The 17,579-nt window shown below is 40.0% G+C and overlaps 1 protein-coding gene across 3 annotated transcripts; it reads left to right on the plus strand.

Moving 5' to 3' along the window:
• The first annotated feature begins 5 nt into the window (after window positions 1-5).
• On the plus strand, window positions 6-13,783 carry LOC138967309 (RING finger and CHY zinc finger domain-containing protein 1-like). 3 transcript variants are annotated; one of them, XM_070339846.1, is made up of 8 exons: window positions 6-141; window positions 1,297-1,419; window positions 2,136-2,254; window positions 3,496-3,574; window positions 6,257-6,360; window positions 8,426-8,455; window positions 9,413-9,557; window positions 11,270-13,783. In XM_070339846.1, the coding sequence occupies exons 2-8, from the start codon at window positions 1,363-1,365 to the stop codon at window positions 11,339-11,341; spliced, it is 606 nt and encodes a 201-aa protein (XP_070195947.1). In that variant the 5' UTR covers window positions 6-141; window positions 1,297-1,362; the 3' UTR covers window positions 11,342-13,783. The 3 variants fall into 3 exon arrangements, with proteins under 3 accessions (XP_070195947.1, XP_070195948.1, XP_070195946.1); XM_070339847.1 differs by having other exon boundaries at window positions 18-145; XM_070339845.1 differs by lacking the exon at window positions 6-141 and adding an exon at window positions 150-237.
• Window positions 13,784-17,579: the final 3,796 nt, after the last annotated feature.

Below are 17,579 nucleotides of genomic sequence, written 5' to 3' on the forward strand. Positions count from 1 at the left end.
AGATGGGGTTTTCGTGGTTTTTTTTTAGGTTTTCGGAGGTTTTCGGGGTTTTCGGAGGTTTTCGGAGACAAGTAGTACCCGAAATGAATTGTATACTTTTGCACCAGAGGTACTTCTCGAGCCGTGATTTGTTGATGCAAGGTAGGTAAGTCTCGCGTCTTCACTCCAGGTAAAATGGCAGAAGTTGATGTCAATAACCTGGGTTGTGAGCATTACGATAGAAACTGCGCATTAATTGTAAGTACATGTATGTTGTTCATAAGAACATGAATTTTGATAGGTCAGGCTGTGTGGATTTTCTTTCTTTCTGGGATAGGCTCAAATAAGGACAGAGGGCTGAACAATCAGTAGATACGGCACCGACTGAAAACTACAATAACGGTACCGAGTACAGGCCTGAAATTTGCGAGTATTTTACTCGCCATGGCAAGGAGAAACATGGAACTGGCGAGCAGAAATTTTCATCTACTCGCCAAATGCGTGTAAAGTTGCTGAAACAAATTGTTGGTTTGGCTAGTAAAGTTTGCTCTCTGGCTAGTACATTTTCAGAATCACAATTTTTAAGCCAAAGGCGAGTGAGACAGTGACAAAAGGTCAGGTGTCATGTCTACTGTCCCGAATGACACACGATTGCTGACATTTCACCATTGCCAAAAGAATAAACAAATAAGAAATAGGTAGAACATGAATGTGAAAACTGACTTTGATTGTTGATCAGTATTTTCTATACCACTAACAAATAATCTACTTACACGTAGCTGTTTGGCAAATGTATGTTGCATGGGACACACTGACATGAAAGTGGAAGATGTTTTTCCCTCTAGAGAAACTACATATCAAGTTACACTTTTTGTGCTCTTCCATTCCAGTTGGCAATCAATTGTTAACGCATGTTATTAGAAAAAATAGAACGAAAACAGATTAGATAGAATGAAAAATGTACTGGTGATGTCATTTGGGACATACTGACATGAAAACGTCACCTTTTGTCATTGTCTCGAGTACACCATTTGTTTGACTTTCAGGGCTGGAGTATGAATTTAGGCATACGCGAGATTGAGATAAACCACCAATGTCAAAACTAAACCATGCATATATATATATATATATTATGTGACTCAGGAGTAATGTTAACCTAAGCTTACAAATTAGCATGTGGTTTGTTAATGGCTGTATTAATTACAATGAACTATTATATTTTCAAGACAGCTTGATGTAGTTGGGAGTAAGTAATTATTTGATCTTATCAAGGAGTGATGTACATGCTGTACGCCTTATATCTGTCTTTTCCACCAGAGCCCGTGCTGTAAGAAGCAGTACACATGCCGTGTATGTCATGACGACCACGAACTGGACCATGAAATGGACCGCAAGCTGGTTTCCCGTGTTGTTTGCTTACAGTGCAAAGTGGAACAAGATGTGAGTTGTCGTTTTTTTCTTGAAGTTATTTCTCTTGAAAATGTACAAAGTCAAGATTACTTGCGTCCAATCTGATAATGAGTGATTTTAATCCTGTTATTCAGACTTGGAAATGGATAACAGAAAGCAAGGAAGTGGTTGAATTATAATTTTTTGTGAAGATGCATTCTTTACGCAAGTCATTTTACACAAGCGTCCAAAAACAAAATTAAGAAACAGAATGACCCAGATCAACCAACAATCAGTTATATTTAACTGTCTTGCCTTGATGTTGATTCCAGTGTAATTATTTAGAACAGAAGACTGCTTGAGGTTGACAAAGTTGACTGCTTGTCTACATTTCCTTTCAGTCTAACGTCATTAACACTGATTTTGTGTACAATGTATGATGGGCGCAATTGCCTAGTGGATAAGATGCCTGCCTCCCATGCGGAAGTTTGAGTGTTCGAATCACGGCCGTGCATGGTGGGTTAAGGATGGAGATTTTTCTGATCTTCAAGGTCAATTTATGTGCAGACCTGCTAGTGCCTTATCACCCTTCGTGTGTACACGCAAGCACGAAACCACATGCGCACGAAAAAGATCCTGTAATCCATGTCAGAGTTTGGTGGGTTATAGAAACACGAAAATACCCAGCATGCTTCTCCGAGTGCATGTCTTAGTTTCAGCCCGTGAACAAAAAAGAAGAAGTGTACAATGTGTTATTTGTGTTGCAGGTAACCAAGCTGTGTGAGTCATGTGGTTGTGAGTTTGGCAAGTACTACTGTGAGGTGTGCCGACTGTTTGATAACAAAGACAGGCAACAGTTTCACTGTCAGCAGTGCGGCCTGTGCAGGTACATGGCTAAGGCTTGCTCATTTTAAAGCTGACTCCGCCTCGTGAAAACAGTTCACCTCACTGTCTCAGATCTGACCTGCAGGCTTTTACATGGGATACGACCACCCAACCTTCTTCTTCTTCTTCTTCTGCATTCGTGGGCTGAAACTCCCACGTACACTCGTGTTTTTTGCACGAGTGGAATTTTACGTGTATGACCGTTTTTTACCCCGCCATTTAGGCAGCCATACGCCGTTTTCGGAGGAAGCATGCTGGGTATTTTCGTGTTTCTATAACCCACCGAACTCTGACATGGATTACAGGATCTTTTTCGTGCGCACTTGGTCTTGTGCTTGCGTGTACACACGGGGGGGGTGTTCGGACACCGAGGAGAGTCTGCACACAAAGTTGACTCTGAGAAATAAATCTCGCCGAACGTGGGGACGAACTCACGCTGACAGCGGCCAACTGGATACAAATCCAGCGCGCTACCGACTGAGCTACGTCCCCGCCCTGACCACCCAACCAAAATTGATCCGCCTGGGTACTCTCTATGCACTGTGGCATTTTTCCAAATAAAAATAAAATTCATGAAGTGTTTTGTCTTTGGTATATGACCAAGTGGAAGGGTGGTCTTATCCCATTTAAAGCCTGGCCAGATCTGAGACAGTGAGACAGACAGTTTTCACGAGTCGGAGTGGGCCTAAGTTCCCATGTATCTTTATTATGTCTCCTCTTACTCGTAGAAACTTTTGGAAAGTAATCAACAAGTATTCAAGCTTCCTTCTCCAAAAGTAATTTATTTTTTTGCTACCTATATTTTTGGGACGCTAATTAGGTCCAACTCTATTTGCTCAACTAGGACCCCTGCGCCCTGTTGACCAGTATCGTCTTGTGTATGGCTACAGAAGAGCACACATGTATCCACAGTGCTACAAAGAGAAACATAAAACTCCCTCTGTAGTGATATATATATATATATATATCACTACAGAGGGAGTTTTATGTTTCTCTTTGTAGCACTGTGGATATATGCATGTTTCTGCTAGCTACTACGGCCATGGCAAATTTTCCTGGGACCATCCGTCTCAGACATTAAAGGCGTTGGCCCCAGTTGAATCAAAGGTGACAGTCTGGGTTGAAAACTTGGTAACAAGGCCAGAAGATGGAGTTAGTTAAAGGTGGGAACATGATTTTGCTGGAAATTGGTGGTTTTGCACTCTACATACATTTTGGTTTTGTTTTCGTTTATCTTTCCAGAGTGGGTGGTCGTGAAAACTTTTTCCACTGTGAGAAATGTGACCTGTGCTTGAGTATCGGCTTGAAGGACAACCACAAGGTGAGAAAAAGAACGTTATTTTCCACCGCTTTTGAAAAATAAAAAAATAAAAACATTACAGGGGAGGTTATAAAACATTTCATTATAGACAAAGTGAACGGTTTGCAAGTATGTGGACCCAATGGTCTTTGTGGTACAGTGGAACCCCCCTCTTGAGACCCCCCATGTCTAAGACCCTGCTTTCTCAGATGTTCTGTTCATAACCTTTGTAAATTTACCCCCATTTTTAGACTCCATCTTTTTTAAGACCTCATTTTCTCAGATTTTTGGAGGTCTTAAAGGGGAGGTTGTACTGTAGTCACAGACATAACAAACAGTTGTGAGATTGTCCAAAGTTGAAGTACGCAGACATAACAAACAGTTGTGAGATTGTCCAAAGTTGAAGTACACAGACATAACAAACAGTTGTGAGATTGTCCAAAGTTGAAGTACACAGACATAACAAACAGTTGTGAGATTGTCCAAAGTTGAAGTACACAGACATAACAAACAGTTGTGAGATTGTCCAAAGTTGAAGTACACAGACATAACAAACAGTTGTGAGATTGTCCAAAGTTGAAGTACACAGACATAACAAACAGTTGTGAGATTGTCCAAAGTTGAAGTACACAGACATAACAAACAGTTGTGAGATTGTCCAAAGTTGAAGTACACAGACATAACAAACAGTTGTGAGATTGTCCAAAGTTGAAGTACACAGACATAACAAACAGTTGTGAGATTGTCCAAAGTTGAAGTACACAGACATAACAAACAGTTGTGAGATTGTCCAAAGTTGAAGTACACAGACATAACAAACAGTTGTGAGATTGTCCAAAGTTGAAGTACACAGACATAAACAGTTGTGAGATTGTCCAAAGTTGAAGTACACATACATAACAAACAGTTGTGAGATTGTCCAAAGTTGAAGTACACAGACATAACAAACAGTTGTGAGATTGTCCACTGTTGAAGTACACAGACATATAAAACAGTAGTGAGAAATGTCCAAGGTAAGTTTGACACGTCATTTTTGTTAAACCAAGTGGGCCTCTTGACGCCATCTTGAATTATTTTTTAACCCTAACCCTAAAGTGTCCGTACTCATACAGCTGCAAAGCAGGTCCTGACTGTCAGTACTTATACAGGGTGTCTAAAAAAAAAAGTACCCGATTTTCTTTCGATACTACAGACTTCTTCTTCTTCTTCTTCTTCTTTCATGGGCTTAGACTCCCACGTTCACTCATGTTTTTAGCATGAGTGGATTTTTATGTGTATGACTGTTTTTACCCTGCCATTCAGGCAGCATACGCCGATTTCGGAGGAGGCATGCTGGATATTTTTGTGTTTCTATGACCCACCGAACTCTGACATGGATTACAGGATTTTTTCCGTGCGCACTTGGTCTTGTGCTTGGGTGTACACACGAAGGGGGTTAAGTCACTAGCAGGTCTGCACATAAGTTGACCTGGGAGATCGGAAAAATCTCCACTCTTAACCCACCAGGCCAATACTACAGACAAGTCAGTAACTTTATTGAAATCATTTTTGCGTGATATTGTAGTTAGTTTTGTCCCCAGTTCACAGCTTTCAGTTGAGATCGTCTGTTTCTTCACACCACGTGATCAATGTAGCCACCCCGTTTTCCAATGACAGACTGCATCATCATTGGCCATATTGTTCATTAAATTGGGGAATGTTTCCTGTGGGATGTTCTGGATTTCTCTGAGAATGTGGTGGGGCTCCATCCTGTTGAAACCACCATACGGATTTCATTGTCCCTTGTCTTTTTTTTTCCATTTCTCGGTACGGATGTTTTTATGTCTTTTGGGGTACTTTTTTTTTTGAGATACAGTGGAACCCTTTTTTACAACCTTCTTCTAAAATATAAAATGATTAGGTCTCAAAAAGGAGGGAGTCTTAAAATGGATGTAAATTTACAGAGACTATGAACAGAAAATTTGAGAAAGGAGGGTCTTAAAAAGGAGGAAATCTTTCATTGGGGAGGGGTAGTTGTAACTAGGTGGCCGAGTGGTAACGCACTTGCGCTCGGAAGCGAGAGGTTGCGAGTTCGACCCTGGGTCAGGGCGTTAGCAATTTTCTCCCCCCTTTCCTAACCTAGGTGGTGGGTTCAAGTGCTAGTATTTTCTGCCCCCTTTCCTAACCTAGGTGGTGGGTTCAAGTGCTAGTCTTTCGGATGAGACGAAAAACCGAGGTCCCTTCGTGTACACTAAATTGGGGTGTGCACGTTAAAGATCCCACGATTGACAAAAGGGTCTTTCCTGGCAAAATTGTATAGGCATAGATAAAAATGTCCACCAAAATACCCGTGTGACTTGGAATAATAGGCCGTGAAAAGTAGGATATGCGCCAAAATGGCTGCGATCTGCTGGCCGATGTGAATGCGTGATGTATTGTGTAAAAAAATTCCATCTCCCACGGCATAAATAAATCCCTGCGCCTTGAATATGTGCGCGATATAAATTGCATAAAATAAAAATAAAATATAAAATATAAAAATAAATCCCTGCGCTTAGAACTGTACCCACGGAATACGCGCGATATAAGCCTCATATTGATTGATTGATTGATTGAAAATGGGGGTTCCACTGTATATATATTCAATCCACGCTTATTAATGGCTCACATACAGATGAAGGATTGTTTTTATTGATTAAACACATGTTTGGTTGTGACGTGCAGTGCGTGGAGAAAGTGTCCCACGACGTGTGCCCGGTCTGCATGGAGGATCTGCACACATCACGCGCTCAGATGACCATCCCACCTTGTGGTCACATCCTGCACAGGTAGGTTGGTTATTATAAGAGTTTTGGTGGCTTGTCGTCAGACCAGCTTTTTTGTTGGTCCGTGGGGAGTATATCTTCTGTTTGATCTGTATGGACATATGCCAAAGGCGGAAGTTGATAAAGATGTAACAGAAGGCGATATTCTCCCCAAGAACCCCCCCAAAAATTCTGGGCTGACAACAAACTACCAAACATTGTTTTGTCATCATTTATTTCATATTTGGTGTACATTAGTATGAGATGTCGGATGAACATTTCACAAAGTTTCAAGTATAAAAGTCAAGTGGTTTGATTTTAAAATTTTTTTACACTTTTTCAAATTTATTAGTTTGCCTCAAGTTTTAACAATGAGCAGTAACCACACTCACCAGACTTGAACCCTGCAGACACCCTGTAATTGCTGTTTCAACTCATATATTGTCTGAGCATAGTTTTTGTGCACAAGGCCCTTCAGAAGCACCAACATGTAACATTGTTTTGAGGCCTAAAATTGGGTTAGTGTGGCAACCACTCAGTTCCAAACATTGTACTTTTGAGTCAATACAGTAAAACCTGCGAGCAAAGGACACTCTTGGGGAGCCTTGCCACTGTCCTTTGTAGCAAGGTGTCCTTTATGAATATGAATGCGCCAACATTTTGTTGGAAAAAAAAACCAACAGTCACTGATTCTTTTTTGCCACAGTGATTATTAAAACTCAAAGTTTTGAAGCCCTCAAGTTTTGTTTTTTTGGTTTTTTTGTTCAAAGAAAAGGAGAGAGAGAGAGAGAGAGAGAGAGAGAGAGAGAGAGAGAGAGAGAGAGAGAGAGAGAGAGAGAGAGAGAGAGAGAGAGAGAGAGAGAGAGAGAGAGAGAGAGAGAGAGAGAGAGAGAGAGAGAGAGAGAGAGAGAGAGAGAGAGAGAGAGAGAGTTGAATTGAACTGAATTGAATTGAATGAACTGAACTGAACTGAACTGAACTGAACTTTATTTAACAAGGATTAAGATTTAAGGCTATGCCTTTTCTTACAATCTGTCCTTGAGAGAGAGAGAGAGGTGCAATCGGTTTCTTATCTGAAGCAATGGGCCATTCACTGGAAGATTCTTTGATTGAGCTGTTGAAAACCACTCGAACAGTTCTTCGTTCAACTCATCATAGGTTGTTTTTCTTCTCTTAACACATTTTGCCGTCGATCTGGCACCGGAGTCCCACTGACTGAGAATTTGTGTTCGATCAGCTTTTATGTTGGAAATTTGAGTTTTTCCGCAATTCAGCTCATCAGCAACTTTTCGAACGGTCTTTATGACATCGACTCTCTCTTCTAAAGTCAAAATTTTTCGTTTTGGCATGATGAGACGAAGACGAAGGATGAGACGAAGATGCATCACAGTACAGAAAGTAGAAACCCGAAATGTTTGTGAGTTCACGGCATCGACCAATGAGCGTGCACCATACAAAAATCAACTTCTTTCAAGTGCTGTCATTGGCTTACAAAATAAGCTTCTCGCGCGTTCACATCGCCAGCGAGATTGTATTTGCAGAACCAAGATGGCGGACCAGCGTCTGCTAAAAGCTGTCTGCTTCAAGGGTTTGTCCGTTGTTGACAAGTAACGAACCCAATCGGGACCAAAAAAGGGTGTCCGCGTCCGCGCCTTTGAGGTGTTCGCTCTTCGAAGGTGTTTTTGAGAGTAAAATACATCCGTCCTCACTTGAATTGTCCGTTATGCTAAGGTGTCCGCCGAAATAAGGGTCCGCTAGATGCAGGTTTTACTGTACCCGACTTTTGAATTTTTTTTTTTAAAGAGCATTAAAGTCAGAACAATTAACATACAGACTTTAAACTTTGTGCACTTATTATCCCATTTCTCAAGCCAATGTGCTTCAAATATATATGAAGTACATGTATTTCGAAGATAAATTCAGTAGTTATTAGCATTTTAGTTGGTTGCACGCACACTCCCTGCTTGCTCTGTAGAGTTTGGGATTTTTGCTTAACTTATTTCGTAACTGCATGGGTATTGATGTGCGAGATTCATTCAGCAAAAAAAAAATTTACATTTTTTTTAAACTGTGTGATTTTTATTTTCAGGCAATGCTTTCAGCAGTGTCTTCGAAAGGGGTGAGTTTAACGTATTATATTGCCTTGATTATGTGTTTTAACTGTGAGTGTTACATGTTACAGAGGGGTGACATAAGTGTTGCATACTCAAGGTCAACAAACTACAAAATGAAATTTGTAGTGTCGCGCAAAACTTTTTCGTCGGCACTAAACAATAGAATGTCTCAAAATGTACATGGTGACAGTACATGATGTGACCTTTTGTCCCAGCTGTTTTATATAACTGTCTTCTGTCATTCGTTTGCTGCGTGCTTGAAGAGTTATGAACATGACCGGGGAAAAGTAAAAAGCTGACAGTTAGGTGTAAACAACTTACTGTTCAAGTGAGAAAAGGTCAATATTTGGAATCTCAGCCATGAACAGCTACAATGTCTGGGAGGAACCAAGGGAATATTTCCGCTAGAGTTGCGAGAAAGAGTGAATAACAACCCTAGATGTAGAAAGTCCTAGTGAGTGCCCATTTTGCGACTAGTTTTACATGTTTTTACATTGGGGCAGGGAAATAGCTCAGTCGATAGCAGCGCTGGCTTCAAAACCAGTTGTCGCTATTGGTGTGGGTTTCGACCCCCACCTTTCGGCAAGGGATTTATTTGCCAAAGTCAACTTTGTGCAGACTCTCCTTGGTGTCCAAACACCCCCGTGTGCATGCATATGCACAACAAAGAACCCAAGTTGACAGCGGAAATCTCGGGGCTTTAAAACATGAAAACACGCATGCAGAAAAAAGAAGAAGAAATGGGTAGCACCATACTGTATGGCAGCTTGCTATCCCCAATGAGAAAACAGCCCATATTTCCATTAGGGTAACCTCACAGAACTGTAAACAAATCGTATCTTTAACATTATACATGTGCTTGGACTCAACTCAAGGGTAGTTTGCTTTTTTTTCAAGAATCCACGAGGGAAACCTCACGGGATTATATGAAATCTTATCCTTATCCTTATTGTGTTGTGCAGACATTATGCTTGCCCGACCTGCAACCAGTCAATGGTGGACATGGACAATGTGTGGAAAGACATGGACGAGGAGATGAAGGACGTGGATATGCCCGAAGAGTACAGAGATCTGGACGTGGTCATCACCTGTCGTGATTGTCATAAGGTAAAATCAATCACCTGTCGGGATTGTCAGAGGTAAAATCAATTTCCTGTTGTGATTTTCATAAGGTAAAATCAATCTCCTGTTGTGATTGTCATAGGATCAAAACAATCACCTGTTGTGATTGTCATAAGGTAAAATCAATCTCCTGTTGTGATTGTCATGAGGTAAGATCAATTTCCTGTTGTGATTGTCTTCAGGTAAAATCAATCTCCTGTCGTGACTGTCATAAGGTAAAATCAATCTCATGTTGTGACTGTCATAAGGTCAAATTAATCTCCTGTTGTGATTGTCTTAAGGTAAAATTAATCTCCTGTCGTGACTGTCATAAGGTAAAAACAATCTCTTGTGATTGTCAAAAGGTAAAATCAATCTCCTGTCGTGACTGTCATGAGGTTGAATTAATCTCCTGATGGGATTGTCATAAGGTAAAAACAATCTCTTGTGATTGTCATAAGGTAAAATCAATCTGCTGTCGTGACTGTCATGAGGTTGAATTAATCTCCTGATGGGATTGTCATAAGGTAAAAACAATCTCTTGTGATTGTCATAAGGTAAAATCAATCTGCTGTCGTGACTGTCATGAGGTTGAATTAATCTCCTGTTGGGATTGTCATGAGGTAAAAACAATCTCTTGTGATTGTCATAAGGTAAAATCAATCTCCTGTCGTGACTGTCATAAGGTTGAATTAATCTCCTGTTGGGATTGTCATGAGGTAAAAACAATCTTGTGATTGTCATAAGGTAAAATCAATCTCCTGTCGTGACTGTCATAAGGTTAATTTAATCTCCTGTTGTTATTGTCATAAGGTAATAGCGATCTCCTGTTGTGATTTTTATAAGGTCAAATCAATCTCCTGTTGTGATTGTTATAAGGTAAAATCAATCTCCTGTTGTGATTGTCATAAGGTAAAATCGGTCTGTTGGCTGAATATGGTAGGGGAATAAATGATCTGTTGAGTCATGTAAGTGGTTTTACAATGATTGGCGTCATCACAAAGATCTTCATTCAAACGCAGCTACCCAGTTCACTATGACAGGTAAAATGGAAGCTAAGAACTACTGGTCAAACGAACTAATCACAAACTTAACTGATATCTTCTTCTTCTTCGCGTTCGCTACTTAACTAATATTACAGTATTAGTTGTCATTAGATGTGGCTGTGATATCTTACATTTATTAGTCACAATGTCAAGAAAGGAGTAATCATATAACTTATAAAATCAAGGTGTAAGTTTCCGCCTTGCATTGAGACATTGACTGATAATTCTACGAGAAGTGGAATTGTGGATATCACAGCCACATCTAACGATAACAAATTTATTGTGTTTTATTTGGGACAGTTTTACGCATCGTTTTCAAAATAAACAAGAGAACAAGATTTACATTGAGCTCATGGTAGGGCTTTTTGTTGAGTACTCCAGTCTGTTATGTACACTTTCGTACTGTGTTTTACGTGAGTTGGCTTGTTTCGGGAATCCTCTATCAAATTTGATGTGCTTAGACTCAACTCGAGTGTAGTTTGCTTGTTTCAGGAATCCACAACCAAGTTCCATGTACTAGGACTCAACTTAAGTGTAGTTTGCTTGTTTCAGGAATCCACAACCAAGTTCCATGTACTGGGACTCAACTCGAGTGTAGTTTGCTTGTTTCAGGAATCCACAACCAAGTTCCATGTACTAGGACTCAACTTAAGTGTAGTTTGCTTGTTTCAGGAATCCACAACCAAGTTCCATGTACTGGGACTCAAGTGTCAACTCTGTGGGTCTTACAACACTGCCCGTTAGTCAAGTCGAGCTACTGCGTTTCTGCTGTGTGGTGACTGTTGATTCCTATTTGCCCAACCTGGAATAGAGTTTCAATGGTTATGCAAGTCCTCACGTTTTGTGCTGAAGTTTTGCAGCTGAAACAATGTTAAGGTACCTTCCTTCCTGTGTAAACCATCATGTAAACCATCTTGTAAACCATGGTGTAAACCACCACAGGTCTGTCCAGGCTTTTACTTGGGATAAGAGCATGCTTCCACTCGGATCAACGATGTTTGACTTGTCTGCTCTCTGTGCACAGTGGAAATATTTTTTCTGAATTAATTTCTTTACTTTTAAAAATTCTTTCTTGTATGAACTGTTTCACTGTTAAGGCTTTAACCTGAGCATGCCTCCACTCGGTCACTTACCAAAAATAAAAAACCTGGCTGCTTGTTGTGATGAGTTCGAATCTGTTGAGGAATTAATTTCTTGAAAATCCATCTCTGACTTTTACAAAAGTAATTTATCAAAACAATTTCAGCTGTGCAGAGAGAGCACCCAGGCTGTTCATTTTTGGTAAGTGATCAAGTGGAGGGATGGTCTTACCCCATGTTAAATCCTGATGCAGACCTGGTGTGCTTCACCTGGTGGGTTAAATGGCAAGGAAGGCATCAGTTCGAAGGTTATAAATGTGATTTTTTTTACCGGCTTGCTCATCGATGCAAAAGATTCTGTCATTGCCGTTCTTGTTTGTTTATGAAATAAATAACTATCACAGCAGCATTTGAGAAAACTATTTATTTGTTTCCTTTTTTTCTCAATGCTTTGGTTTTGACTGTGATGCACTTAATCAGAACAGATAACCCTTCCAGGTACAGTTTTGTGTATGTTTCTGTACATTCATTTGGAGGAAATGTGATCACATTATCAGTGTTTTTCCCATCACTGTCTATTTTACACATGTTGTCTCATATTTAGGTATGCCATTCAGTTTAGGATAGAGCGAAAGAGAATTTCCCAATGAATCCAATTGTCAAATGATCATGACATTTGGTGGAGATGGGAAGTGGTAACATATAACCTCATTATGCTGCTACTGTGTAGAACTACTGGATGGGTTGAATATGCTGCTACAGTGAAACTCCCCTTTTAAGACCCGCCAATTTAAGACTCCCTCCGTTTTAAGACCCTGTTTTCTGAATTTCTGTTCATAACCTGTGAAAATGTAGCCCTGTTTTAAGACCCTGTTTTCTGAGTTTCTGTTCATAACCTGTGAAAATGTAGCCCTGTTTTAAGACCCTGTTTTCTGAGTTTCTGTTCATAATCTGTGAAAATGTAGCCCTGTTTTAAGACACTGTTTTCTGAGTTTCTGTTCATAACCTGTGAAAATGTAGCCCTGTTTTAAGACACTGTTTTCTGAGTTTCTGTTCATAACCTGTGAAAATGTAGCCCTGTTTTAAGACCCTGTTTTCTGAGTTTCTGTTCATAACCTGTGAAAATGTAGCCCTGTTTTAAGACCCTGTTTTCTGAGTTTCTGTTCATAATCTGTGAAAATGTAGCCCTGTTTTAAGACACTGTTTTCTGAGTTTCTGTTCATAACCTGTGAAAATGTAGCCCTGTTTTAAGACACTGTTTTCTGAGTTTCTGTTCATAACCTGTGAAAATGTAGCCCTGTTTTAAGACACTGTTTTCTGAGTTTCTGTTCATAACCTGTGAAAATGTAGCCCTGTTTTAAGACACTGTTTTCTGAGTTTCTGTTCATAACCTGTGAAAATGTAGCCCTGTTTTAAGACTCCCTCCTTTTGACCCGATTTTCTCACATTTCTGGAGGTCATTAAAGGGAGGTTCCACTCTACCACAATACTCAGAAAACATCTCATTATCGGCACCCCCCGCGGGTTAGGGGGAAGAATTTACCCGATGCTCCCCAGCATGTCGTAAGAGGCGACTGACGGATTCTGTTTCTCCTTTTACCCTTGTTAAGTGTTTCTTGTATAGAATATAGTCAATGTTTGTAAAGATTTTAGTCAAGCAGTATGTAAGAAATGTTAAGTCCTTTGTACTGGAAACTTGCATTCTCCCAGTAAGGTAATATATTGTACTACGTTGCAAGCCCCTGGAGCAATTTTTTTATTAGTGCTTTTGTGAACAAAAAACAATTAACAAGTGGTTCTATCCCATCTCCCCCCCTTTCCCCGTCGCGATATAACCTTCGTGGTTGAAAACGACGTTAAACACCAAATAAAGAAAGAAAGAATCTCATTATCGTCACGCTCATAAGAAAAATACCTAACTCAGGCCGTCGGAAACCATTGTCACGGTTACGTTAGCAAAACTGCCGTTCTCGTTTCTGAGTAAGGCACTTTTTCGTTTTGATACATAGACTTGCTTGAAGAATGTGAAGGTATACAAAAGCTTTTTCGGGGTTGTTATGCAGTTGTGCTAATTGAAAATGTTGCTGTCAGCTCTTTATCTCACATGCTGTGTGACTGGGTGTAATTGCACAAACTTTTCTCAGCCCTCAACTCGAATGGGACCAAGCCTTGAAGTCCACAGATACATGGTCATTATTTTGTAGTTACCTGCATGTGTTTCAGACACAATTCTCCAACTAACATCCTAAAGCCTGTTCTCATTGCATGCAAACAACTGTTATAACCCATGGTAAAGGTATATATGTACATCCGTGAAATAAATGCAAACCAGTGCAACAGACTGTGTTCTGTTGTGTGTCTGTGTGTGAGTTTGTGTGAATAAATATCACTGTTGACATGTTGTAAGAGCTAACAAAAAACAAACAAATTAAATTGTTAATAAATAAAAAGTTATCACACCACTAAAAGAACAAACAAGTCAGAATTTGATGAGAAATACAATGCAATCATTTTTAAATCTGTTGGAGTTCTAGGATCTTCTTCATGGGGTAAGGCCACCCCTCCACTTGGTCACCTAGCATTAAACCACTTGCAGAGCTCCCCCTTGTGACAGGCATGAGAAATAAGATATTTTCTGGTCAACACATACCAGTTCAGGCGCAGTCACAGCACGCGCCATCGCAGTGTTCGCACGTGCCATTACGAGGAGTGGCTTAGCTGGCCGTTTGTCATGAAGTGGATTGTAGTGTGAAATAAAGGATCTTTTCTGAAAACGTGTTCTGCCCTATCCAATTACTCTGACTCTTCACTCTTCACACCAAAACACTCCAAACACAGAATTTTGGGAGGATGCAGACTTATTATTTCCTCACCAAAATATAACACAATTCTTCACTTCAAATACATCAATACGAATCAACTTCTCGAACACACAGTACACACACACACCTAGAGCACTCACCCAATGCATGTAAATACACAGTATAAAGATACTCTCTCAAAGATAGATTTACGCACAAGATAAAGTGCTGACCGACACTCACGAGTTCGTATCACGGCTCACTGCATGTCGTCATTTACACCACCTTGTGCCGCTGAATCCCGTAGATGATGAATTCCCAGAAACTTTCCTTATAGGTGCCAACACACACCTTTCACGTTTCTCCCCGAGAAACATTTCCGCCATTAGCGAAATAAACCGTCGCCTCTGCGACCGGTAACGATGGAGACTCCGCCGTCTTAGCCATCTGCGCCGATGTGGTCTCTTCCCCCACCATCGCCCCGCATTCTCCCGTGTAAGGTCCCTCCCTTGTCCACGCCATGGAAACTCCTCATGGAAACTCCTAAAGAATTAACCCAAGTCTTAATACACATTCTCTTAACCCATATCTTCTTCCCAAAACGTTCATGTATCATCTCATACATTCTCGTTCATTCTACATTCACATTCCGTCCACATTCAATATCCACGCTATACTTAATCTATGAATAACACTGCCCTACATAGCATCACCGTCTTAAACATAACATAAATGCGTAACAGCAATTATGCTCAAGAATTTACCAACGAAAACCATAATACAATCACAACAAGAATTCTCTCAGAACTTCACACTAGAATTTAGTGCACTTTGTATACACTAACCTTTACATTCCAGCTATGTATTCCAACTTCAATAATATACAACATAGTAAATCATTTACCTTAAGAGACCCGTCTCTTGAAAGAGAGTTTGTCCCTGACAAACTTGACACACGCTGACAACCTCACTGGTTGAAAATGTTGAGCGTTGTGACGATATTAAACCCAGACCAGCTACATTTCTCATAAACACAACTCATGTCAAACTATGGTTTTCTCGTGCAACGCACAAAACCCGTGATAACGCCTCTCCGGTCACCTACGCATCGCACTTCAATATTTAGGGAGGTTAAAAACACGACGTGGTTTCACACCACAAATAATTATGCTACTCACATCTTTGTGTCACACCACAAATATGCTACTCACATCTTTGTGACACCGTTTGTGCAGCAACCATGTCGGTATCAATTAAGCTCCACCACCGCTTCGGTCCCAGTGTGTTATTTTGCAGAGGTTTGATGTACAGATTTCCCTGTGTCACTGCTCAAACCAGGCCCGTTTTAACATAGAGGGGGAATCGAGACGAGGGTCGTGGTGTGTGTGTGTATATGTGTGTCTGTGTGTGTGTGCGTGTGTTTGTCTGTCTGTCTGTGCGTGTGTGTGTGTGTGTGTGTAGAGCGATTCAGACCAAACTACTGGACCGATCTTTATGGAATTTTACATGAGAGTTCCTGGGAATGATATCCCCGGATATGTTTTTCTTTTTTTCGATAAATACCTTTGATGACGTCATATCCGGCTTTTTGTAAAAGTTGAGGCGGCACTGTCACACCCTCATTTTTCAATCAAATTGATTGACATTTTGGCCAAGCAATCTTCGACGAAGGCCGGACTTTGGTCATTAAAAATCTGAAAATTGTTAAAAAAAATTAAAACAAATTAAAACGATCCAAATTTACGTTCATCTTATTTTTCATCATTTTCTGATTCCAAAAACATATAAATATGTTATATTTGGATTAAAAACAAGCTCTGAAAATTAAAAATATAAAAATTATGATCAAAATTAATTTTTCGAAATCAATTTTAAAACACTTTCATCTTATTCCTTGTCGGTTCCTGATTCCAAAAACATATAGATATGATATGTTTGGATTAAAAACACGCTCAGAAAGCTAAAACGAAGAGAGGTACAGAAAAGCGTGCTATCCTTCTCAGCGCAACTACTACCCCGCTCTTCTTGTCAATTTCACTGCCTTTGCCACGAGCGGTGGACTCACGATGCTACCCGAGTATACGGTCTTACTGAAAAATTGTATTGCGTTCAGGTTCATTCTGTGAGTTCGACAGCTTGACTAAATGTTGTATTTTCGCCTTACGCGACTTGTTTTACATTTGGTCAAGGTTTGACTAAATGTTTTAACGAGGGTCGTGGTGTATGTGTGTGTGTATGTGTGTGTGTGTGTGTGTGTGTCTGTCTGTCTGTGCGTGTGTGTGTGTGTAGAGCGATTCATACCAAACTACTGGACCGATCTTTATGAAATTTGACATGAGAGTTCCTGGGAATATCCCGGGACGTTTTTTCCTTTTTTTGTAAAAGTTGAGGCGGCACTGTCACACCCTCATTTTTCAATCAAATTGATTGAAATTTTGGCCAAGCAATCTTTGACGAAGGCCGGACTTCGGTATTGCATTTCCGCTTGGTGGCTTAAAAATTAATTGATGACTTTGGTCATTAAATATCTGAAAATTGTAATAATTTTTTTTTTAATATAAAACGATCCACATTTACGTTCATCTTATTCTACATCATTTCCTGATTACAAAAACTAATAAATATGTTATATGTGGATTTAAAAACAAGCTCTGAAAATTGAAAATATAAAAATTATGATCAAAATTAAATATCCGAAATCGATTTAAAAACAATTTCAACTTATTCCTTGTCGGTTCCTGATTCCAAAAACATATAGATATGATTTTTTTGGATTAAAAACACGCTCAGAAAGTTAATACGAAGAGAGATACAGAAAAGCGTGCTATGCAGCACAGCGAAACCACTACCGCGCTGAACAGGCTCGTCAGTTTAACTCCGTTATGCACAAGCGGCGGACTACGGTCATTGTGAAAAAATGCAGTGCGTTCAGTTTCATTCTGTGAGTTCCACAGCTTGACTAAATGTAGTAGTTTCGCCTTACGCGACTTGTTTTTACTTCGAGCACAGAAAGACTGAACAAAGTTTACTCAGCTGAAAGATACATATCTGACCAAGTGCAGGCTTTCTGAACTTTTTGAATCATTATGACTTATGCTCAGC

Source organism: Littorina saxatilis, linkage group LG5 (assembly GCF_037325665.1).
Source record: "Littorina saxatilis isolate snail1 linkage group LG5, US_GU_Lsax_2.0, whole genome shotgun sequence".
Classification (NCBI taxonomy): Eukaryota; Metazoa; Mollusca; class Gastropoda; order Littorinimorpha; family Littorinidae; genus Littorina; species Littorina saxatilis.

Bases quoted from the DNA above. Each gene is read 5' to 3' on its own strand.
- LOC138967309 (XM_070339845.1), top strand. From the start codon at position 175: ATGGCAGAAGTTGATGTCAATAACCTGGGTTGTGAGCATTACGATAGA. The intron at 1,420-2,135 runs GTGAGTTGTCGT...TTTGTGTTGCAG, and splicing joins AGTGCAAAGTGGAACAAGAT to GTAACCAAGCTGTGTGAGTC. The intron at 8,456-9,412 runs GTGAGTTTAACG...TGTGTTGTGCAG, and splicing joins CAGCAGTGTCTTCGAAAGGG to ACATTATGCTTGCCCGACCT.